At 53.9% G+C, this 23,069-nt stretch overlaps 8 protein-coding genes across 8 annotated transcripts; 3 read left to right on the top strand and 5 right to left on the bottom strand.

Moving 5' to 3' along the window:
• Positions 1-1,534: 1,534 nt before the first annotated feature.
• On the top strand, positions 1,535-3,202 carry A1O3_05198 (uncharacterized protein; the record flags this gene model as incomplete). The annotated part of the gene is made up of 1 exon (XM_007735324.1): positions 1,535-3,202. The coding sequence occupies one exon, from the start codon at positions 1,535-1,537 to the stop codon at positions 3,200-3,202; it is 1,668 nt and encodes a 555-aa protein (XP_007733514.1).
• Positions 3,203-3,614: 412 nt separating this feature from the next.
• A1O3_05197 (uncharacterized protein) lies at positions 3,615-4,808 on the bottom strand (the record flags this gene model as incomplete). Its single annotated transcript, XM_007735323.1, has 1 exon — positions 3,615-4,808. The coding sequence occupies one exon, from the start codon at positions 4,806-4,808 to the stop codon at positions 3,615-3,617; it is 1,194 nt and encodes a 397-aa protein (XP_007733513.1).
• A 1,027-nt stretch (positions 4,809-5,835) lies between these two features.
• A1O3_05196 (uncharacterized protein) lies at positions 5,836-7,321 on the bottom strand (the record flags this gene model as incomplete). The annotated part of the gene is made up of 3 exons (XM_007735322.1): positions 5,836-5,950; positions 6,014-6,843; positions 6,905-7,321. 3 exons carry the CDS (start codon positions 7,319-7,321, stop codon positions 5,836-5,838), a joined length of 1,362 nt encoding a protein of 453 aa, XP_007733512.1.
• Positions 7,322-8,305: 984 nt separating this feature from the next.
• Positions 8,306-9,947, top strand: A1O3_05195 (uncharacterized protein; the record flags this gene model as incomplete). Its single annotated transcript, XM_007735321.1, has 2 exons — positions 8,306-8,746; positions 8,817-9,947. The coding sequence occupies 2 exons, from the start codon at positions 8,306-8,308 to the stop codon at positions 9,945-9,947; spliced, it is 1,572 nt and encodes a 523-aa protein (XP_007733511.1).
• Positions 9,948-12,741: 2,794 nt separating this feature from the next.
• On the bottom strand, positions 12,742-15,060 carry A1O3_05194 (uncharacterized protein; the record flags this gene model as incomplete). Its single annotated transcript, XM_007735320.1, has 1 exon — positions 12,742-15,060. One exon carries the CDS (start codon positions 15,058-15,060, stop codon positions 12,742-12,744), a length of 2,319 nt encoding a protein of 772 aa, XP_007733510.1.
• A 441-nt stretch (positions 15,061-15,501) lies between these two features.
• On the bottom strand, positions 15,502-16,632 carry A1O3_05193 (triacylglycerol lipase; the record flags this gene model as incomplete). Its single annotated transcript, XM_007735319.1, has 2 exons — positions 15,502-16,111; positions 16,226-16,632. 2 exons carry the CDS (start codon positions 16,630-16,632, stop codon positions 15,502-15,504), a joined length of 1,017 nt encoding a protein of 338 aa, XP_007733509.1.
• A 1,385-nt stretch (positions 16,633-18,017) lies between these two features.
• On the bottom strand, positions 18,018-19,529 carry A1O3_05192 (uncharacterized protein; the record flags this gene model as incomplete). Its single annotated transcript, XM_007735318.1, has 1 exon — positions 18,018-19,529. One exon carries the CDS (start codon positions 19,527-19,529, stop codon positions 18,018-18,020), a length of 1,512 nt encoding a protein of 503 aa, XP_007733508.1.
• A 945-nt stretch (positions 19,530-20,474) lies between these two features.
• A1O3_05191 (threonine synthase) lies at positions 20,475-22,127 on the top strand (the record flags this gene model as incomplete). Its single annotated transcript, XM_007735317.1, has 1 exon — positions 20,475-22,127. One exon carries the CDS (start codon positions 20,475-20,477, stop codon positions 22,125-22,127), a length of 1,653 nt encoding a protein of 550 aa, XP_007733507.1.
• Positions 22,128-23,069: the final 942 nt, after the last annotated feature.

The following is a 23,069-nucleotide window of genomic DNA, read 5'->3' as shown; positions in this document are numbered from 1 at the left end:
CGAAACGGTCTATTTGTATTCGCGCACTCTGTTCTCGTTCGAAACGGTCCATTTGTAGTGATCTTGGTCCTTGTCAACCTCTCAACAGAGAGAAGGCGCCAGGATTGGGATGGTGGGCACCGTGGGCACAGCAAGTAGAACCGTATCTATACACCTCGCCGCCCGCCCGCACAACTTTTCTCCGTGTCTTCTGTCTTGAAATGAACTAGGTGGATGGTGAGCATCTCTTCAGGCTTGCTGCTCTGTAGTATGGATACTGTTGAGTGTCCTCAGGCTTGCTACTCTGCAGTGTAGTACTATTGAATGTCATCAGGATCTAGCGGCAGGTACTGTAGCAAATGATCGGAGCATCCGTGCAGTGAGGATACATACCAAGTAGTGGCTGGGAGGGAGCCTTAGCACCTTAGCCCAGGAATAAAGCGAGAAGCATGAATATAGCTGTACCAAAAGCCAGTTCAAGTTGGGGAGGGGGGAACCCCAGGCTGAGGGCCAGCTAAGATACATAAAGTTACTCTATGTACCTCTCAGACACTCGTGGTGCTTGGTAGATGTAGGTACCTACCTAAGGTACCTCAGCTATGTAATACATAGGTACGTGTTTACGTACCTGATGTACCTTACAATATACATAAGGCATGGAAGTTATGGCTCAGAGTCCAAAGCCCCCAAGACTCCAACCCCCCGCTCTCTCCATAATTTCCCCCCATTACTGGGGCATAAGCATAAGCCTAAGCCTGGGCTCCCCGCATATGTAATAATATACGGTAAGGTAAGTACGGAGTACTGTAGATCCTCAGGGCGGCACCAACCAAGCTTAGAAAGAATACCTACTCGTACTGTGCCTCCGGTAAGGTATCTACTTAGGACTGTAGCCAACTGCAGTGCGTGATAGAAATCTTGTTACTAGGTGTACAGTAAATACAATACTCCGTACAGCAATACCTCAGGTAAGGTACTCTGTACCTCAGGTAGGTAGGTACCTACCTACCTACCTAGGTAGTACTGTAGTAAGTGGTAACGCTCCATTGTCACTTTGGCCCGAGGCTAAGGGGCTTCCCGGACACCAACAGCCGACCTATTAGTTCATCGACCTGTGCAACATTCCGGAACCAGATCTATAATATGGATCGTGTGTACAACTTGATGATCGGAATGCCGTGGCCTCTACAGCTACGAACATCTCTCTGTGCGTCCGCGGGGTAGGTACCTTAGACGCTCGCCGGGGAAAGAGCCTCGTTGGTCTTACTTACTGTAGGTAGAGTACCTTACCAGACACTTGGATACATTACATTGGACTGTACCTACCGTACTGTAATTCTACCGAGGTGTATCGGCAGTACGGAGTGCTGAGAAGCCTTGTCCTCGCCCAGCAGAAAAGGTCAAGAACCATCTATCTTCGTCTGAGGATCTATCTATTATCATTGTACCATCTACCTAGTATCTACCTTCCTTTAGATGTGATCGGATTCCCCCATCTCTGTCTCTGTCTCTGTCTCCCTCCCTCCTATACGTGTCTGCATCGGCGGCGGTCAATATGCCGTACTCGTCACCCTTCCCACCCCTAGATATCCCCAAATGCAACATCCTCTCCTACCTCTTCCCCCCGGACAAGGCGGTGTCCGACCAGCCGCTATGGCTCGACGCCGCAGACACCTCTCACAGCCTCTCGCCGGCCCAGACGCTGTCATGGGTCAAGAGGTTCGCCCTGGGCCTGGACAAGCTCGGCGTCGCCCAGCAGCAGGCCGTCATGGTCTTGACGCCGAATCACCTGTACGTACCCATGGTGTACCTTGCTGCGGCGGGCTCGAAGCGGTACTTTACCGGCGCCAACCCCATCTACACGGTCGCCGAAGTCGCTCATCAGATGAAAGTGATCGAGGCCGCCGTGGTTTTGATCCATCCTTCCCTGCTTGAGACGGGCATCGCCGCCGCCAAACAGGCCGCCGTCCCACTCGATCGCCTCTTCCTCTTCTCGGACAGAGAATGCCCGACCACTCGAGGAGTGCGGGACTGGAGATCTATGGTGGCCTCCGAAGCCGAAGCCAGGTCGTGGCAATGGGATCCTTTGGACGGGGAAGCGTCGTTGCAAACCATTGCCGCGGTCAACTTCTCCAGTGGAACCACGGGCCTACCCAAGGGCGTGTGTATCACCCACCGCAACCTCATATCCAATGCTGCTCAAACCATATACAACAAGTTCTACGGCACCGAGTACTCCGCCGAGAAGCCGGGCCCCGAACGATGGCTCGCCTTTCTTCCTCTTTATCATGCCTACTCCCAGCTGTGGACAATCAATATCGCCTGTAAACTGCAGATTCCTGTCTATGTCATGCCCAAGTTTGCGTTTGAAGACTTCCTCAAATATATCGAGCAGTTCAAGATCACGACGCTTCAATTAGTTCCGCCTGTTCTGGTCATGTTGAGCAAACGGCCGGAGACGGCGAAATACGACATCAGCAGCTTGAAACACTTGCTGTGTGGTGCCGCTCCATTATCCGGTGAGCTGCAGAACGAGGTCAGCCGGCGGTTCAATGTTGTGATTTCCCAGGGTTGGGGCATGACGGAGACGACGTGTGGCGGGATCATGGTGCCGGGCATGATGGAAGACCGCACTGGGAGTATTGGCTATCTCTTAGCCAACACAGAGGCCAAGCTGATCAATGACGATGGGAAGGAAGTCACCAGCCAGGGCGAGCCGGGAGAGCTGTGGGTGCGAGGGCCACAGATGTTGCTAGGCTATTGGCGGAACGAGCAGGCCACCAAGGAAAGCAAGACCGAAGACGGCTGGTTCAACACGGGCGATGTCGCCATCTGTAGAGAGGACAAGTGGTGGATTGTCGATCGCAAGAAAGAGCTGATCAAGGTCAACGGCCTTCAAGTGGCCCCGGCCGAGTTGGAGGCAGTCTTGCTCGAACATGAACATGTGGCAGATGCTGCTGTAGTCGGTATCGTTCTTCATGATGAAGAACTCCCCCGCGCCTACGTCGTGCTGCAGGAACGTGCCAAAGGCAAGACCACGGAAGAGGACATCAAGAATTTCGTCGCCGGCAAAGTCGCCAAACACAAACGACTCGAAGGCGGCGTCAAGTTTATCGATGAAGTCCCCAAATTAGCCAGCGGCAAGGTCGTTAGGAAGTTGATGAAAGAGTGGGCCAAACGTGATGCGAAAGAGGTCGAACGAACTGTGAAGCCCAGGCTATGAACAAGTTCAACAGGAAACCGGACTTGTTCAGAAACAGGAGTACGGCCATTCAGGACCAAGAGTTTCTGCGTGTTGAGGGCAGCGGGCCACGATGGTTGGCTTCGACAGGTGCTCCTGAACACCAGAGATTGTCTCCTTGACAACGGACACTTATCTGTTGAGAGGGAGAATGGGGAAGTCCACCAACTCGGAGCACAAGATGCCACTTCCCCTAACCGAAAGCGCTCTTGGTCAGACTTCAAATGGGACAGAAGGAATCATCCGCGGAAGAGGTTGTTCAGCTCTGGGTAGCCTTGCGCCTGCTAGAATCCGGCCTGTAAAATAGACTCAGAGACGGCGCATAAAGACGGCGCTGAGAACGACGTTGTCAATACAGTGCGCTGGTTGAATCCTTGCACTGCCCTGCTCGTGCCTAGGGTTGATCTGTATCATCGGGCACAAATGCATCTCTTAAGGGACTCGGGGAAGTCGGCGATACGGTGTATGAAGTTGACAATCTCCTATTTATACGGGTATCAAGAGGCAGTCTCAAGGGCCGCACGATATGCTGAGGCGCACCAGCTGTGGTGTCAAGTTCTGATACGCTTGGAGTGTCGGATAAGAGAGTTTCTTCACCCGAAGGTCGTCGCCCTGTGAGTGTCGCCAGTGCCAGCTGGATTGCATGTTCTCGTTCCAAACTGTCCGTGTTTGCCTTTTGTAGGGCATGTTCCCGTTCCAGTCTATTCGTTTTTGCTCCTTCTACCAAAGCAGCCAATCTAGCGTTTTCATCGCGGTTTTTGACAGGGTCTCGCGGGGGCTTGGTGATAAGAGGGTTCCCAGAAGAAAATAGAGCCTTGGTAGGCAGAGGGCCTTCAGGTTCCTGGGTCGCTTTCGCCCCCACAGAAGCTTTCCGCGAGTGGGCTGGGGCATTTTGCAACTTCTCGATGATTGCATCCATGTCCAATCGACCAGAGCTGACGCTTCGAGGCGAACCGACGGGAGTCGACGTAATGGGTCGACTTATGGTGGATGGTGACGAAGGAGTCGACACGTCCTGTGGCTGCAGTTTTGACCTGGCCTGTGAAACATCACGCATCAGCTGTCCCCATAAGACGCTCTCCCGAGAGTCAACCGTCGACAAGGTATGCTTGGAACTGCACTGAGTACTGCTTGGACTTTCCCAGCCCCCCAAGAATGAGGCGGAGTCGCGCATATCACCAACTTGTTCTGCGTCTTCAAGGCACTGGAGGTGCAACTGCACCCTCTCGAGACGCTTGTAGCTTTCGTCCAATTCAACAGCTTGCTGGAAATGCTTCGCAGCATGCTCGTTGTCTCCACAGACATCAGCAAGGAACCCTCGCACGTACCAGCACTTTGCTATCAAACGCTTCTTCGCGGTCTGCTCTCCTGACATGCATAGCCTCTCTGCTTCTTCTAAGGCTGCCTTGCCTTGGTGAAAGGAATCCTGCCGGGCCTCTCTGTAGTCGGTCGCGGACATGAAAAACGCCGAATGCGCTCGACTCAGGAGGATTTCGGCATAGAGCTCGACTGAATCTTGCCGGAGAGTGGAAGGCTTAGGGATGTTTCCCTTCGGCGAAGGAAGACCGGGAGGAGGAGTATGTGACATGTTGCTCTCTTGGCCAGCTCTGGATTATTTTCCGTGTGGTGGAATGTGGCGCAGTAGCTTGTCAATATATGCGTGCAGGTCCAACAAGAATGACACTCAATTCCTGTGAGTTGATGGGTTGGAGCGCCATACGGATAGAAGGAAGTCTCCCTCCTGGCTGTAGCTTCAACCCGGATGCAGAAGTGAGATACAAAGGAAACAAGGAGTTGTACCATCCATTGTTGCCATACGTACCAGAAGACCATAAAGAAATCAAGAAGTATTGACGCTACCTGCAAGGCCATTGTCGAGGCCAGTTAGCAACGATCAGGAGATCAGACTCCCAATAACAGTGCGGCACTGCGATGAGGAGCACTGAATTACTGGGCAGTACATGTTGATCATCAGCGATGCTGATTAAGACTTGCCACAGCGGCCTTTAGACAGCGCCCACGTTCACACCTACTAGGTAGGTAGCAGTGTGGTAGATAGTTCATCGACATAAATAGTCGTGAGAAGGAAGTTCCCTACCTAGGTCGGTACCTACTCTGTACCGACTATCTTGGTACAGGTACGAGATGCCAGATGCTGGATGTGGATGTTAGAAGTTAGATGCCTTGATGCCAGATGCCTGATAGCTGAAGAGTCAGTCACGTGGCAGATCAGCTACCAAGCACGTGATATAGCCACGTGACTGCGTATCCTGTGCTCGTCTTGGCACAGTCAAAGGTCTGATTCAACTTCCAGGACTGCTCCCTCTACCAATTAGTAGTACTATCCAGCATCAAAGCTTGTGGACATGACTACTATCCTGCTCAATCATGTAAGCAATGCCACATCAAAGCCACTACCCTGGGCTTGCCGCTGTGCAACCTTGACCATGCATACATACTGCTGTGGCAGTACCGTTGGTCTTCAACTAATGCTACACACTTCCAATGACTTTGTACCACCGACAATGTTCTATATGCAGTATATCGAGTGAAACTCACACCTGTCATGCTGCGCTAACGGCTGATGAAGCTATGGCCGGTACCACGCAGCCTGGCTAATCCAACACGATGCTGCCATTTGCCAGAGGCTTATAGTCTTCCTCGCCTGCCCATTGGGCTTCATACAGACTCTCGTCCATCTGAGAGGCATCCATGCCCATGTTGACGTCCCTGCAGAAGTTGTTAGCGGAAGGTCCGGTTTCTGGTTTCTTACTGCCTTGGAGAATATCTTACTTGTCCTCTGCCAAAACCTCGAGGCCTGGAATGCAATCAATCAAAGCAATGATCGCGAAAGATCCCACAAAAGACCAGGTGAAGCCGATCAGAGCTTCAACAATCTGAATCCACAGTTGGCGGATGTTGCCATCGAAGAAGACCCCACCGTCAACTTCCACTCCTCCGTATGCTGCGACAGCCTTCTGGGCGAAAAGACCTGTGCAAAGGGTACCGACAATGCCACCCACGCAATGAGTGGCGAATGTATCGCCGTTGTCGACCCATTTCCATTTTCGCGCGAAGTCGGTGAATTTGATTCGCAGCGCTTGACGGCAGATGGCAGCGCCGATGACCCCGAATAGTAGAGATGTTGGAAGGTCAATGAACCCGGCGGCCGGGGTGATCATGACCAGCCCCGAAATTGCTCCCATAAAGGTCGAATCCAAGGACCATAGGCCGGTCTCAAAATAAGTGATCAAAGCCCAAGTGATTGCCCCGGCCGAAGCGCACAGGTTGGTCACACTTAGAGCCATGACAGACTGGAAAGTCAGGCTGAGCGTGGTACCAGCGTCAAAGGCCAACCAGGAACCCCAGATGATAATCAAGGCCAGCAGCTGACACATGGAATTATGAGGCCGATGAAGTTTCAGATGAGATGGTGTCCTGACGTCTGACTTGCGTGACCTTGCGAGGGGATATGACAAGTACAAGCTCAACGCCGAGGCCGTTGCGCCGCTGCAGATGTGGACAGGCGTTCCACCCGCGAAGTCGAGCACCCCAATCTCTCCCAGAAAGCCGCCGCCCCAGACCATATGGGCCAGCGGACAATAGATTAGAGTCGCCCACAACTGTATGGAAGTTGTCAGCACAGCACCCTGAAAGTCGGAGCACACTCCACTGAATACGTACGAAGATGAAAGGGATCAGAGGCAAAATGCGACCACGTTCACAAGTGCCCCCGACAGCAATAGCGCACACTGTGGCCAGAAAGACCAGCTGGAATTCGCTGAAGAGTACAGCTGGAATGGTGCCGACTGGCTCGGCGAGCACGCCTCGATGGAAGGCATATTTGAGATTGCCAATCACTCCACCATCGCCTTCGCCATATGCCAAGGTATACCCGATGACGAACCATTGGATAGAACAGACGCAGACCGTGAGGAGCGAGGGCATAAACGACGCAAGGCCGCTACGCCTGGTCGAATAGCCTGAGTACCCCAGCCCCACGGCAGGAATGATGGTCCAGCAAAACACAGTACAAACAAGGATAAATGCGGTGTCGATACGGTCACAGGCCTCCCAGGCCTTCTGCACCTCCGAAATCATGGCGAGACCGACAGTAGCCGTCGCCACGGGGGTGACACGAAATAAGGAGGGAATGGAACCAGACTGTGGACTGGGAGCTGACAGCAAGGCTTTGGCGGGTTCTTATCCCATGCTTATCGCTCGCTCGCATCATCTGCCAACCACCGTATTCTCTCGGCACATCCCAAGTGTGATTGAGCCTGATTGCCGACCTCAGCCTTCAGTCTCCTGCTCCACCGGTCCATGTGCTCTCCGGATAGAGAGGCATCAACGGTTATCTTGACCGATCTCTTCATCATGGTTACTTCCTCGCATCTAGCGCTTCGGGTATCACCTCTGGGTACCTGCGTTGATTGACACATGGTTTTTGGTCACAGAGGTATCCCGATGATGGGGCCCAATCAGGGGTGTTTGACACTAACGACGGACAACAACGTCCCCCAGAGTCCTAGATCCATGATGTGTCCGACCCCCCGACCCGTCGGGCATGAAGAGGGAGGCTGCCAACTAGCCAACCCTTTTCCGCAAGCAGACACATCAGGCCATCAGCCTATGATTGGTGATCGATAACCTCCCTCTATGGACAGATAGCACTATCGCAACTAAGGCCAGTGTGGACCTGATATCAAACTCACTAGGCCGGAACAGGGCAAAATATCACGGCCAGCGATATCAACTCCCATGCCATCTGGTCTTTCTGCAGTGCTCTGCGGTGCAACCCACCATGGACATGACAACCAACATCATCAGCCATGCCTGTCTGGGCACTCTCCCCTGCTCTGAGGCCTGGGGCTCATCTTGGGGGATCGGTCCTACCAAGCTTGCTAAGCTTCGACAAGATAAGTCCAAGAAGACAGCGCCGCGGGCCTTCGCGGTCGTCATTAAATAAGGGCATGGCCCCAGGTCCAACCCCGGATAGTTGCAGCTACAATCGTCTGTCCCCCTCCACCCACGTTTGACTGTGTACCGTATCTCTACAAGGTAGCCATTACTCAAGCTCCAGCAATGGGTGTCGATGCAGAAAAGTTGGCCTCAGGCGAGGTGCCTGTGGATGACGGAAAGGAAGGCCGACGAAGAAGCTCTCTGCGTGCTGGTAGTGTTGATGACCTGCAGATCCTCGACCAGCTGGGCTACAAACCTGAACTGGATCGCAATCGGTCCATGATGACGCTTCTGTTCCAATCGCTGGCCATCGCCGCCATTCCTTACGGTGAAGGCGCTCCTCTCATCAGTGCCATCTATGGCGGCGGCCCTCTGTCCATCTTTGTCGGCTGGATTGTGGTGCTTGTCCTGGATGAATGCGTCGCTCTGTCTCTGGGCGAGCTGGCCTCGAAATATCCCACCTCAGCCGGCCCGTATTACTGGTCTTTCCAGGTTGCGACCAAGGGAAAGACGGTGTTGTCCTTCATCACCGGATGGACCTGGCTCATTGGAAATTGGACAATTGTGCGTGTTCCATTTCCCCTCTGGCCTTCTGGGCTTCCTTGAACATGATGGCTGACTTCGTTATTGACAGACCCTCTCCGTGAATTTCGGCTTCGCCTCGCTCATTGCCGGGACCGTCGCAATGTATCATCCGGACTGGGTGGCCAAGGATTGGCAACTCCTCCTCATTTTTTACGCGATTTGCTTGATCACCCTTGTCACCTGTACCTTTGGCAACAAATTTCTGCCCATGGTCGACACCATCTGTGCCGCTTGGACAGCTCTAAGCATCATCGTCATTCTGATCGCTCTTTCTGTCAAGGCCGACGTGGGGAGACACAGTGCAGGCTACGCCCTCGGTCACTACGACAAATCGTTCTCGGGCTGGGGTGGCTTCACCTTTTTCATCGGGCTTCTGCCAGCAGCCTATACCTTTTCGGCCATCGGAATGATTTCTTCTATGGCGGAAGAATGTTCCAGCCCGGCAATCAAAGTGCCCAAGGCCATCAGTCTCTGTGTACCGGTTGGCGGGTTTGCTGGCTTGTTCTTCATCCTGCCCATCTGTTTCACGCTGCCTCCGTTGGAAGACATCGTCCTCGCCCCTTACGGCCAGGCCCTGCCATACATTTTCTTTCGAGTGATGGGCACTCCTGGTGGTGGGTTGGGCCTGATGTTCCTAGTCATGGTCATCACTCTCTTCTGCAGCATCAGCATCACCACGGCCGCCTCGCGCTGCACATGGGCCTTTGCCAGGGACGACGCCATCCCCCTGGCACGGGTCTGGTCGCAAGTCAACCATAGCCTAAGCGTCCCGGTCTATGCGCTTCTCCTGGTAACATTGGTCCAAATGCTGCTCGGGCTGATCTATTTGGGGTCTTCGTCCGCCTTTACGGCCTTCGTCTCTGTCGGCGTTATCGGGTTGGCGGTCTCGTACGCCATCCCCATCGGAATCAGCGTCTGGCATCGACGAAGGGAAGTCTCCACTGCGCGCTGGAACTGCGGTCCGGTCATTGGGCCCATCGTCAACGGTGTGGCACTGTGTTGGATCCTGTTTGAAGTGGTGTTGTTCAGCATGCCGACAGCCCTACCGGTGACAGAAGTGACCATGAACTATGCCAGCGTTGTCTTTGTGGGGTTTCTGGTCATCTCGGCCGGCTGGTACGTCGTCTACGCTCGGAAGGCATACAAGGGCCCTCCCGAATCCGATGGCATCGCTGCATAATCAGCTCCCTGCGCAATCCGACATTCGTACATACGTACCACCACTTATACCGTTCTGGCTCGGGGTGTCGGGCGCCAGTTGAGACCGACCATAACAGGCCATCTACATATGCGGCCTGGCCAGTGGATACTTAGCAGCCAATTTTCCCCTGCATGGGCCCTGGGGCACTGGTCCGGTAAATTTTTGTATAGAGCCGGGCGGGAGCTAGGGAGCTGTCCGGGACCCAGGCACCACCTACAGGCGATCTTGTTGGCCCTTCACCAGCTCTTACCTACCTGGACAGGAAACGTTTTGTGCATTCTTTCCATGTACAATAGTTAATACATAACAGAGCCAGACGGGAGGTGGGACTGTGTTATATGAAGGAATCTAATTCATGCGCAATTGCCGTCGGCACTGGGCGGTCTTCAGTATCTAGGTGGCCGCGACGAAATGGGCTGCCAGATACGAGTCCACAAGACCGGACCACGAGTGTGATAGTGATACTCTTCGCCAGGCAGTCTGGTCGAAGAGACGCCAGTCAGGATGTGAGCCGGTAGCAGCATCAACGCCTATGTACCTAGTAGTAGTATATACGAAGGGACATGTATCAAAGATGATTGTAGAAATATTCCTTTTTTTTTTCTTTCCCTTTGGAACCAAATGGGCCTTGGTGGCCTTAATGGTAGGTACGTAGTACGTAAACAAACGCGCATCTGCTATTGGGTAGAAGAACTTGCAGGGCGGCCCAGCGCAGCCCAACGCAGCCAATGGCCAGCGAGGCGCCAAGCTGCAAATTCCTGGCCGCCAAGACCATGGCCGGGCTGCAGAGGTATTAATACTTGTCGCACCTGCGATTCCTCTCTGACTTTTTCTTTTTTCTTCATGCGACTTTGTGAGTACCATCCACGCTCCAGCCTCTCTCCCATCATGACCACGCCATTCCTCTGCCTCTGTCTCTGTTTCTGCTTCTGTCCCTGCTTCAGCCTCACCTCATTCCATCTCGTTCTCGCTGTGGTGTGCTAACGGCGGTTGTGCCACAGACTTCATAGGATCAATTCTATAGTAAACGTCCTCTTCTGAGCTCTTCACACGAGCCACAGAATCCTCAACCTGGCTGACGAGACAAAGCCCTCGGCACCCTAGAGTGAAGCCTTATGTTACTTTCGACGGTCTCGTCGGTCTGTGAATCTCGGGGCAACCTGGGATTCCGGGCCGGCGAGCAGAGAGTGGTGATGATCTTTGACCTGCGTCTTGGGGACTGGCTTCGTGCCGCTCAGCGTGGGAGGTGCCGACGGGCTGATTCTGACAGGCTTTTTGTCTACTTTTCATGAGCTGGAACCCTTGTTGGTTGGAGTTTGAGAAGAGTATTAGTCCTACATGTCGAGATCGTACCCGGTCCTCACGACGGAGCGCAGAGGAGAGCTGGTATCTATCCCATAATCTACACTACATCCTGTCGAGATCATACCCAGTACCGGATACTCACGACGGAGCGCAGAGAGATGGTTGGTACAGCGGTCTGATGATCATGGATGGGTAAGAGCTGTATCTGCGTCGGGGTTTGTCTACAGTATCTTACCTACCTAGTACCAGGTACTCCGTACTGGACCTGAAATCTTCGTTAAGGTGCAGACACTGGACAGGATTTGGTTGTTAAGGTGCTTACTGTATATAGGATTTAGTTGTTTAGTCCACTATCTATCTATATTTTGCGTGTATCGGACCGCTGACTACAGAACCCTAGCCTGTCTCTCACTTCTCAGGCTCCTTAGCCCGTGTGCAAGTCCTTCGACATGCCCTCCCCCCCCGAAACAGAAACCTCATTTCGCGAATAGCAGGGAGCAAACAAACTCCTTTTTTTGAGGCCGAAGACCTACTTGCTTGCTTTCCTCTCATCGCGTTCGCGTCTATGTCAGGTCAGGTCGCACGCACGCAGGCGTACCGTACGGGAGGGACGAAGCATACTCGGCCTACCTAGTAACGTAGGAACCTTGCTACCCAGGTTTCTTCGTCCTTTGTATACTGCATATGTACCCTAGGTACCCTAGGTACCCTCGGTATCCTATCGATCCCTTCGCACGGAACATTTTCACCTACAAGCACAAGCAGAAGCACATACGATACCAGCAGTCTCATCTTGTTCCTACTCCCTCCAAGCCACGCGAGCGGCTTGCTGTCTGGGTCTGGGTCTGGGTCTGGGTCTGCCTCCGTGTTGACGAATAAAACGACGAGGGAGTACAGGCGGCATGGGATGAGAATACTTCCAGTGTCCGTACATGCTAGCCCTGAGCCCTCTATCGTTACTACTTTGATGGTCTCTATCGTTACTAGGTACTTAGATGGTACTGTCTGAGAATACTTCCAGTGTCCGTACATGCTAGCCCTGAGCCATTTATCGTTACTACTTAGATGGTCTCTGTCGTGACTAGGTACTTAGATAGTACTGTCTGGCGCAGGCGAGAAATACAACTATAGGCTAGAATATCGAGTAGAGCAGGGACAGCGACAAGCTGGGGCGGAGCGACAGATTCGCCGTCTCAACTAGGTAAAGAGAAGATGATCAGGAAGCCATTCGCAGAGGACACGCATGTTGAATATTAGATCGGGATTAGGATCATGAAATAAGATGCATCATTGATACTAGCGTCTGTTGGACCATTTTTTCATACGTATTCAATCCATTTCATTTCATTTCAGACTTTCCTTTTCCAACTTGGCGGTCTCCTGCCTCCAGAGCACTAGGACAATGCAGTCGTCGCCATTCGTCCTTGGTAGACACCGCAGTTGTCGCCGTCCGTCCTTGGGACATTGATCAATTCTGCTCTTTTGGCCGACCCTTCCTATCGACCCGTACATCTCGGGGATCAAAGCCGCCATTCCCCCAAAGCGCCCACTCGGGCGTGGCTTTGCAGTAGTCCTCGGGCGTGAAGTCGACGCCTTGGTCCAGGAGGTGGAAAAACCGGTCATAGTCAATGACGGTATGCCACTTGTCATTGATCAGGAAGCGCTTGCTGGCCATCAAGGCGCAGCAGCTGTGTGCATGTTCGGCGGCAAGGCCATAGTCGAGGCCGCGCTTGGCCAGAGCCCGGTCCAAAGCCTCGACGAACGCCACCACCTCGTGGTAAAAGGGGACATTGCCCATAGTCAAGCCAGCGCTTGACGAGACGCTTGTCCCGCAGTATGTCACACCCTTGACTTCAATAAAGCAGGGTAGACCCCGGGCCACCAGCTCGGCGTAGCCCTCTACTTCATCCTCCACGTTGAACCCCTTGACCAGTGTAAGCCGAAAGACGGTGCGCTGGACAAACCGCTTTTGGCGCAGTATGTCGAGACAGGCCTGGAACCGCTCCCAGAAATCCCGGTGCAGAGGCCGGTCGATCTTGCGCAGGCTGTCCTTGTTGCTCGCGTCGATGCTGACGTAGAGCTGCGTGACCCGTCGCAAGTCCTGCAGTTGCTGCGGGTGTTGAGCATTGCAGACCAGAAAGCTGGAGATGTGCTCGCTGTGGAGCAGGCCGACGAACTCGTTGATTCGAGGATAGAAGATGGGCTCGCCCACCAGACTCAGGGCGCAATGGCGAATGCGCATGGCTTCGGCGAACCGCTCGCTGCGCACCCCAGGCACCCCTCGCATCATCTTGATTTTCTTGTAGTGGCCTTCCTTGGCGCCGTCGAAGATGGCTTGCGGATCATCGACCTGCCACCGCCAGGTCGTCGAGACGGGATTGGTGCCGTGGCGCCAGCAGAAGACACACTTGTTGCTGCACGACAGAGACGGGGTGGTCTCCATGCATAGATGCGAGGCGATGCCGTAGAACGAGTTCTTGTAGCACGAGCCGCGCCCGCGCAGCGCAGATTTGGTCCATCTGCAGATCTTGACTCCAGAATGTGTTCCAATGATGGTGTAGCCTTGTTTCGTCAGTGCTGTGTATGTAGGTGATTCCTTGGGCACCATTGCTTTCAAAGCCGTTGGCGCCGGAGATGGAGCAGAAGCGTACGTCGTGAAGTCGACGGCCAAGGGAGAGGCGAGAGAGCCATCTTTGCCCCCGACGTCTTCGAGATCGGTAGTAGCAGCGAGCTTTCTGCGCTTGTTACGACCCGAGTCTGGGAAGTCAACCTCTTCGACTTCTCCATCGTCAGCTTCCTCCTCGTCGGCACTCTCATCGGCGTCTCCGCTTCCCGGGACTCCCTCGCCCAGGGCACCCGTTGCTTTGAGCTCCGCGAGAACACTGCAGACTCCGACCGTCCAGTCGTGCAGTACGCGCTCGAGTTCGCCTTTGCCTTTGACATCGCCCAGCCCCAAAGGATATGCTCTTTTCCTGCCCGTCAACTTGGCCAGCCACTTGTCCACTTCGATCGCTTGTGAGCAGAAGCCCTTCTCCTCGCTAGGCCATCCCTCTTTGTCGCCGATCCCGAACACGCTATATCCTGCCAGAGTGGACAGCGGCGACGTGTCGATGCGGAAATCGTGGTGGGTCTCGTCGAGGTGGGCGAGAAAGGTGTTGAGGATGGTGTCGATGTCGTAGGACGGAATGAGCAGCAGGTAGAAGTATCGGACGTTCGGGACGGCCACGGGCGTTTTGGGACCCGTGATGAAGTAGTCGTCAAGGTCGACATACGATATGTCATGTACCTGCGGCGGGAGCACCGCAGGCTGAGAAACCGAAAAGGCTTCGAGCTCAGTTGCTACACGCTTGGTGAGCCGTTCCGTGGTCCCGGTCAGGGACGAGAAGAAGACGATGGGCTGGAGGGTAGTAGATGATGATGATGATGCTGATGCTGCTCCTCGCTGCACACCGCGGCGCTCTGTCCTTGCTCCAGCCGGTTTGCGACCTGTCACCACCCGCGCCGCCGTTGGTCGAGGCTTTCGAGTCGGGTCGGCCTTGGGCAGGTCGACCTCCCTCGCCACAGCCTGGTCATCGGTGCAAGGGACCCTCTCGGGCCGGTCAGGCCAATTGGGCTTTTCCAGTCCCTGCGAAGGTACCTGTGGTGTGACTCGCTGCACCCAGAAAGTCATGAGAAACCACAGGAAAAGGGCCGACACAACCACGCGGTACTCATGCCAGAAGATGAGGAGTTGGTCCAGCCAGTCTGCCAGTACGACAGACGTCGCGCCGCTGTCGCCTAGATCCATTGCTGCGCTGTCGGCTGATGCAAAAGCGTCTCGCTGCATTCATCCGATTTTACTTTGTGAGGCGTACAAATACGTGGTGGGTGATTTGCGGGCGACTCTCGGCAACATGTCACTGGTAGGTGACTGGTGCCCCCCAGTCTGCGGTTGCGTTTATTATTCGACTACGCAGTATTCGTACTTGTTGCAACACCGTGACTCTTCCTTTCTTCGACACGAGACCGTTGTGTGTATGATCCTGGAGCATTTGTTCTCTAGAACGACCGAAGTATATTGTTCATGATTCTCGTTTCTCATGTCACGCACGCACGCACCAAACCACCCCCGAGTGGCCCCCATGTTGTAAAGAGACAATGCCGCCGAGTCCGCGAGAGCCTCATACATACTCCTCAAGCATCCAACCCATGTTGGAGCCGACCTGGTCAAAATCCTCCATCCATCCCCTCAAGCAAAGGCCCGAACTAGCTGGTCGCACATGATCGTGATGGCCTTCTTACCAGCCTCCAGCACGGCATCCATGGCGAGAAAGGGGTGCGGCATCCCTTCCATGACGGTCACACTGGCGGGCACGCCGTTGGCCTTCAGTTTTCTGCCATACTCTTCGCCCTCATGTCGCAGCACATCCAGCTCACCTACCAGGATTTTCGCAGGCGGCAGCTGTTTAAACACTTCGTCCGAGGCCATCAGCGGCGAAGCCTCTTGATGCGACCGGTCAGCCTGATTAGGTAGGTAGTGGTGACGATACCAAAGCATTTTCTTTGCAGGCAGTCCGGCAGTGAACTCAAAAGCCTTCCATGTCGGACTGGAATATGGAGTGGCTGTGTTATCTGTGATGGGCACCACCAACACTTGCGAACGCATGGACACCCCCGGCTGTGGTCGAAGCGCGGCCTTTTGGGCAATCACTGCGGCGATATTGGCCCCGGCCGATGCTCCACTGACGGCCATCTTGCTTAGATCTATGTTGAGAAGGCTTTGGCCTTGTGCAGTCGTCCAAAGAAATGCTTCCCAGGAATCATGGATCGCGGCCGGCCAGGGTTCCTCGGGGGCGAGCCTGTCTCATCACAAGGCGTCAGTCACAGCCTCTCTGACCAAAAGAACCCGATTTTCCAGGACAACTGGCGCTGAATAAGGCTGAGGACAAAGGCTATACGAAGGGCTGGCCAACCTGTAGTCAGTTGTGATCACCACCGATTTTGCCCGGACGGCCATGTTGGTGCAGACATTGTTTTCAGTGTCGAGGTCCCCAAATACCCACCCTCCCCCGTGGAAATACAGTACGACAGGCCACCCTGACCTCGGTGGCTCTCCTGGCGGGGTGAAGCAACGGATCGGTAGTTGCGGGCCGGGCGTTTCTCGTCGGGAGATGAACAAGTCTTCCGTTTTACCGACCGGGAGAGGGTCGCTATGGCACACAACAACGCTGCCAGCTCGTCGAGAGATCGCAAGGGGCTGAAGATGGGCGGGCTGTTGGGTTAGGAGGTACTTGTTGTAGAATGCCACATAGTCTGGGTGGAGTCTATCTTTGACGCTGGAATGCAGTGGGTAAGGAGGATGGTGTATTTCGGCCACCATGTTTGAGGTGCGGACTTGAAGTGTGTTGGATCTGTTGGGTCTGGGTCGGGGTTTGGAAGCTGAAAGAACAAGATATCTCTTTCTGAACACGGGGGGGACCGGCCAGTGTTTGTCGTCCTTTCAAATTCCGTCACAATGTGTGGTACAAGACTGCTGGCAAAGGCGGCATGGCATGCCGGTGCCCAAACCAACCGTCGCCTAGGTGTTTGTCAGTATCCCAGTCCTGGCTAGTGTTACCATTCAAGTTGCAGGGAGCAGGGATGCCAAAGCCCAGCCTCCCAGAGACTTGGAGAGCGCGCCGGTCAAATCAGACGTGCGCATGTCCACGTTATTGGTCCCTTGTGACTTGTCAGCGCTGCATCAGATTGGATCCCAAAGGGCCAGGTCGTGAGTTTGCGGGTCATCCTGTAGCTCCTGGCACTGGGGGTTCTGGGTACTCCGTACTGGGTACTGGGTACTGGGTACATTACCGGGCGAGATGCTGCATCACGCTATCCAACCACTGCAGAGCTAGTCTCATAGGATCAACCAGAGCCTACTAACGCGCGGAGCTGCACAGTGACTTGGCCGGCAACAAACTAATTGGAGCCGGGCAAAGGCGCCGGCGACTGGTACGCTGGCTTGAATGGCCGGCCGTCCAACACCAGGTGACGACAAGAAATCCCACGCACTCGTTACCGGACCGCCAGCAGATCCACTGGTACTCGGTCCCGTGTCATTCATTGTTTCTGTCAGGATGGACGGGGACAGGGACGGGAACGGTTATCTCAAGCATTGGATCGGAGGGAACGTAAGTTCGGTGAGATGAATCCCTCGACCACTGCACGACCAGCTTAGACCAAATGTCGCTTGGCGTGGTTAACCGGCCGAACTCAAGCGAGAGGTTCCAGACGGTCCAGAGCTTCCAGAGCTTCCAGACTTTCTCAAGACTCATGGCCGGTCCAGGATCCAGATGATCCAACGGACCGATATCAGATTCTTTTTTGGCCGTCGGGAAAGTGGCGCTGCCGATCCCAGAAGCTACCCAGGAGCTCGGTCGGCGGAATAACAGCCCCGGGGCGCGATCTAGGCATGATTTTGCAAACAAAGGTCGACCAATGGTGAAATGGCGCTTGAGTTTGATACCCTGGTAAAGGCGGGTCCATGTTTGGTTCGAAAGACCTCGGAAGACCAGTCTGATGGGCGAGGATAGGAAAAAGTGAAAAAGTCTATATCGCCACGCATGTCCCCTTGTCTGTCGAGGGTCGAAGGTACCGGGAGACTTGGTGTGGCTTAAGAGGGAGGCTCTCTGTCAGGGGTCAGAGATCTGGTCTGGTTCGAATATTGATCCTAGTGTTGCGTACTATGCCATATGGTATACTGCAATGACCAGAGCCTCTCACCGCTCAGCGCGCTCTGTTGCGTGGGATTTTGTTGGCCTCATGCCTGACACTCCCACTCCCGCCCGGCCGGCTGGGCGAAGGCGTTAGGAACCTCACATCCTCAACCGGACTGAAGGTGACGGACTTTTTGACCCTTGCCTCGACGGCTTGCACTTGTACCGCCGTCGAAATCCCTCGATGAATCTCACCCAGGAAACCTCTCCTCCCAGTCCCCGAGCTTTCTGAGCTTGCGCTGTCAGTGACACTTGCATCGACAGTACCGTCTCTCGACCGACTACTTAGATCACTGTTATCTCGGGTGAGACTGCTTGCTTCGAGTTCGTAAATATGCTGGTCGTCGCCAATGCCAGGAGCAACAGGGTTCCGCGGTGAGAATTGATCCGCACTGGCCGGTGTGGCTTGACTTGATGGATCTGTCCCATCTTGCTGCGCCGCTTCCGCCCCCAAAGGCAACGAATGCTCGCCAGTCTGACTATCCGCGTCGGTCGCCCTGTGCACCATAGGGAAGGGTGTGGCGCCAAGATTGTCGGAATTAAAGGGCAACTCCCCATCCTCCTCCGTGATGACACCAAGTTCAATCTTCCTTCCTAGTCCTGAGCCTATATGACGGGTGTCTTCGACGTGAGCATATGGAAATGCTACCTCATTTGGAGGCACGTCTGAACCTGTGGACGGATGTATGGTGTCCCCGCAATCCTTGCACTCTCCCCGAAAGGGAGAGATGATCATGTTATCGTCCCCATGATCTGCATTGATGCCACTTATGGAGGTGCCAGAGGTTGAATTCGAAGTTCCAGACGAATGTCGTGACGGATACTTATCATTGTCCGAGATGGAAGATCCTGGTGATTTTATTTCTGACTGCTTGTTCGCATCGGTATTGTCATAGACAGCATAATCATGCTCGGGTTGTCTGGAGATCTCATTGATATCCCGGGCCTCTATCTCAGGAATCGGTTCATTCGAGCCATATGCGCTGGTAGACGATGCTGGATGTCCATCCATGCTTACTCCATCCACATGTTCGTAAGCAACACCTCCATCCAGTTTCATCTGATGCATGACACCATCGCGAAAGACTCGACCGAGACTCGATTCTGTTGATCCGGACAAGACAGGGCCGCAGCTCCGGGGGCTAGGCCTGGAGAACCTGAGGGCGAGTGCTTGATTCGTCTGGTCCGGGACAGGGCCGTCTTTGGAAACAGTCTCCGGCGGGGAGGTTGTGAGACGAGTCCCCTGAACAGATCCTTGAACCTTCAGATCTTCCTGTCTCACGCGAGCCTGTTCCTTGGGTTGCAGCCATTGCTGCTGAGTGTGTCCGCGGGATTCCAACGGAACAGATCTGCTTGGAGGAAAGTAGCAGTGACTCTCGTCGTCTTTGACCGGATGTGGCTTTGAGGGAGCCGCTGTGGGAGTGTGTTGGGCGTATTCGAACGGGAGCGGCGTGGAATAGTTGCGGCGCCTGTCATTTCCTGGAGGTGAGTAGCTCGAACGGCTGGATATGGGGCGGGCCATGTAAGGACCTAGAGAGATAATGCTCCAACACCGATCGCTTTTCCCTCACAACAAGCCTGGGGAGTCGGATATTTGGGCAACTTTATGTCTCGCTCCTAGCGATCTTCACCTTCGCTGCTAGAACAGAAAGATAGACGCAAGCCACTCAATATCGGGATACATCTTATCAAGATAGGAATGTAATAATCATGAGGTAAGAAAGCTGCAAATGTAGGGTTGGAAGTGGCATATCGGTCAGGGATGCATCTTGTAATCTCAGGCCACTTTCAACACAGACATCCTTGTAGATTGTGCGTCATCGGCAGCAGGACATTGATATGTTCGAGTCCGGTGACAGGGGCAGGGGCCTATATGGAGGGTCAAGTATCTTGAGACCCTATCTAGGGTAGGCATGTCGTGACTTAAGTGGCTGCACGAGACTTCGTTCGCGCTTCATCGCATGTGTCAAAGTCCTGTGAAATCGAGATCAGATTCCCTGCTCGATTCAAAATTGTGTCAGACATGACGAGACAAGCTGGTACCACCCAAAGAACATCGATGGTGACTTTGTTGATACGTGTACGGATATTGAGTTGCTGTTTATAAACCTTACCTTCTAGGTAAATGCCTCCCTAAATTACGCATGTCGTAACCATTAAATTGGTCACGTGCGAAGGACGTAAAATCCTTACATAACAATTGACTAATAGATGACCGTGCCGCTTTAGATACGCCAAGCCGTTGGCTAGCTCCAATGTGCAATTTTTCTGACGCGTCACGTGACACGACAATTCCGTCTTGGGCCAGGAGTCATACCGACCTTAGGTATGTTTGAACGACGGCAGCGGCATTTTGAATTTTGGCTGGTTGATCTTGTCCATAGTCCAAGTCTCTGTCTGGCTTTCTAATCAGGCAAGCTGTTAGGAAATACGTGGAAAGAGGCAACGTGTCTGGCCAATTTCCACTATGGCAGCCAACAATTCAAAGTACTCCAGTACACGGTACCATGATCCTTCACAGCGCGAATTTTTCAGCTTTGAGGAGGTCGTGCTGAAGGGGCTAGCATCTGATGGGGGGCTATTCCACCCTCACGAAGTCCCAAACGTCGGATCGAAGTATTTGGAATGGAGAGACCTGTCGTTTCCCGACCTGGCCTACCAGATCATCAGGCTGTACGTTGACGACCATGAGATCTCCAACGACGAGCTCAAGACATTAGTCGATCGCAGCTATTCAACCTTTAGACACCCGGACACGGTGCCTTTGGTCACACTCGACGAGAGCAAAAACCTACATCTGCTAGAACTCTTCCACGGGCCGACATTTGCGTTCAAGGATGTGGCCCTACAGTTCCTTGGGAACCTGTTCGAATTCTTCCTGGTCCGCAAAAACCAGAACCTGAAGCCCGGCGAGCCCAGACATCATCTCACGGTCATTGGAGCCACCTCTGGTGACACAGGGTCTGCAGCCATCTACGGTCTGCGCGGGAAGAAGGACGTCAGCATCTTCATCATGTTCCCCGATGGCAAGGTATCGCCGGTCCAGGAGGCGCAGATGACGACAGTGCTGGACCCCAATGTGCACTGCTTGAGCGTGCAGGGCACTTTTGATGACTGCCAGGACTATGTCAAGGCGTTGTTTGCAGACCCGGACATGAACAAGATTCACCATCTAGCCGCAGTGAATTCGATAAACTGGGCCCGTATTCTAGCTCAGATCACCTATTACTTCTATGCCTACTTCCAACTCCTCAAGAAGAATCCAGAGTTGACGAAGGCCAAGTTTGTTGTGCCAACTGGCAACTTTGGGGATATTCTGGCAGGGTACTATGCGCTGCGCATGGGTCTTCCGGTCGCCAAACTCATCGTCGCAACGAACGAGAACGACATTTTACATCGCTTCTGGCAGACAGGGTCATACTCGAAAAAGCCAAAGCCTGCAGGAGAGCCTCATGGCGGCATCAAGGAAGACGGCGCCCAGGCACACGAAGCCGGTGTCAAGGAAACATACAGTCCTGCCATGGACATTCTGGTCTCATCAAACTTCGAACGGCTTTTGTGGCATTTGAGTTTGGAACACGAATTGGAGGTGAACCCCGACGTCAAATTCGAGGAGACGGTCAGAGTTGCAGGCGGCAAGATCAATGGATGGTTCCAAGAGTTGAAGAACACCGGTTCCTTCACGGTAGATGGACAGATCTCAGACAAGGCACGAGCCATCTTCAGTACTTACCGGGTCAGCAACCCTGAAACCCTGGAGGCGATACGCGAGTGTTATCGAGGAAAAGCCATCTCGACGAAAGGATACGTTCTGGACCCTCATTCCGCTATCGGTGTGGCTGCGAGTCTGCGTGAGATCTCAGCGGCTGGCCAAACCGATGTCCCGACGGTGTCCCTTGCAACGGCGCATCCGGCCAAATTCGCGGGGGCGGTAGAACTGGCCCTGCAGGAGGAAAAGTCCTTTGACTTCAGCTCGGTTTTGCCCGAACAGTTCGTTGGCCTAGGTGAGAAAGAACGAAAGGTGGTGCAAGTGTCCAGCAAAGAGGGATTGCCTGGCATTCGCCAGATCATTACCAGGGAGGTGCAACAGGAAAAGGAGGTTAGACAAAACGGGGTTTGATAGATATCTACCAGTTCAGTTTTCAACGTCGGGGCTCACCATATGCCGTATCTACGTCTAGCCTTTGACCTTTACTCCGGTGCCAACGAGCAGTGACGAAATGCAGTGTTCAGCAAATCTGTAGGTGTCAGGGTCAGGCTGGAGCACCAGCCTACTTGTCTGGGGAAACATAGAACCCCGGTTCAGCCGTGATGAACGAAGCCACACAGGCCAAGGTGAATTTAGTCAATCAGCTGGAGAGTTTCAGCCAGTCCGCCAGAAGCTACGGAGTACTACTGTAGCCAAGCATGAGCTTACACCCCGGACAGGAAGCCTACAGAGTAATATTTAAGGGGAGGAGGATCGTGTCTCGCCTTTGGCTGGCCTGCAACCAACCAGATCGACCGCAGCCCAGAATCCCTACGAGGACCAAGCCCAAGTTCCGTCCTTTCAACTCTCCTCTGTGCTTACCCATCCAGATCCAGGACACGTAGCGCAGTCTGCTTCTCTCTAAGGGTCCGGCAGCTGGAGCTGACTCGCCCACCGCATCGCTTCCCGCATGCTGACTGGGTAGCTGGCTGGTAGCTGGCTGGGGAGCTGACCTGGCCTCGTTTACAGTGCGCCTGATGTCCCAGACCGGCCAGAATCAAAGCAAGTGAGAAACCACACCGACACGAAGGCTGAGCGCCTCTCCCTCCTGGTCAGTCGGCCATCGGCGTTAGCTCGTGGGTGATACCGCAGGTAAGTTTGCTATTTGTACTCTGTACAGTACACTCGACCACCGTTCTGTGTGCCCGTTTCCATTCATGATCCGAATCCTGCGCCTTTATGTGACCACGACCCATACACGATGGAGTCCAATGCAAAGCGGTAAGTCGAGATCAGAGTCCTCTTGCCTCAAGAGATCGACAGCTCCAGTCTGTGTAACTAACGCACTGATCGCCTGCGATATCTACCAGGAGA

This window comes from Capronia epimyces, assembly GCF_000585565.1.
Source record: "Capronia epimyces CBS 606.96 chromosome Unknown aczIQ-supercont1.4, whole genome shotgun sequence".
Classification (NCBI taxonomy): domain Eukaryota; kingdom Fungi; phylum Ascomycota; class Eurotiomycetes; order Chaetothyriales; family Herpotrichiellaceae; genus Capronia; species Capronia epimyces.
The sequence above is the reverse complement of the archived record's forward strand: the minus strand, read 5'-3'. Positions and strand labels throughout refer to the sequence as shown.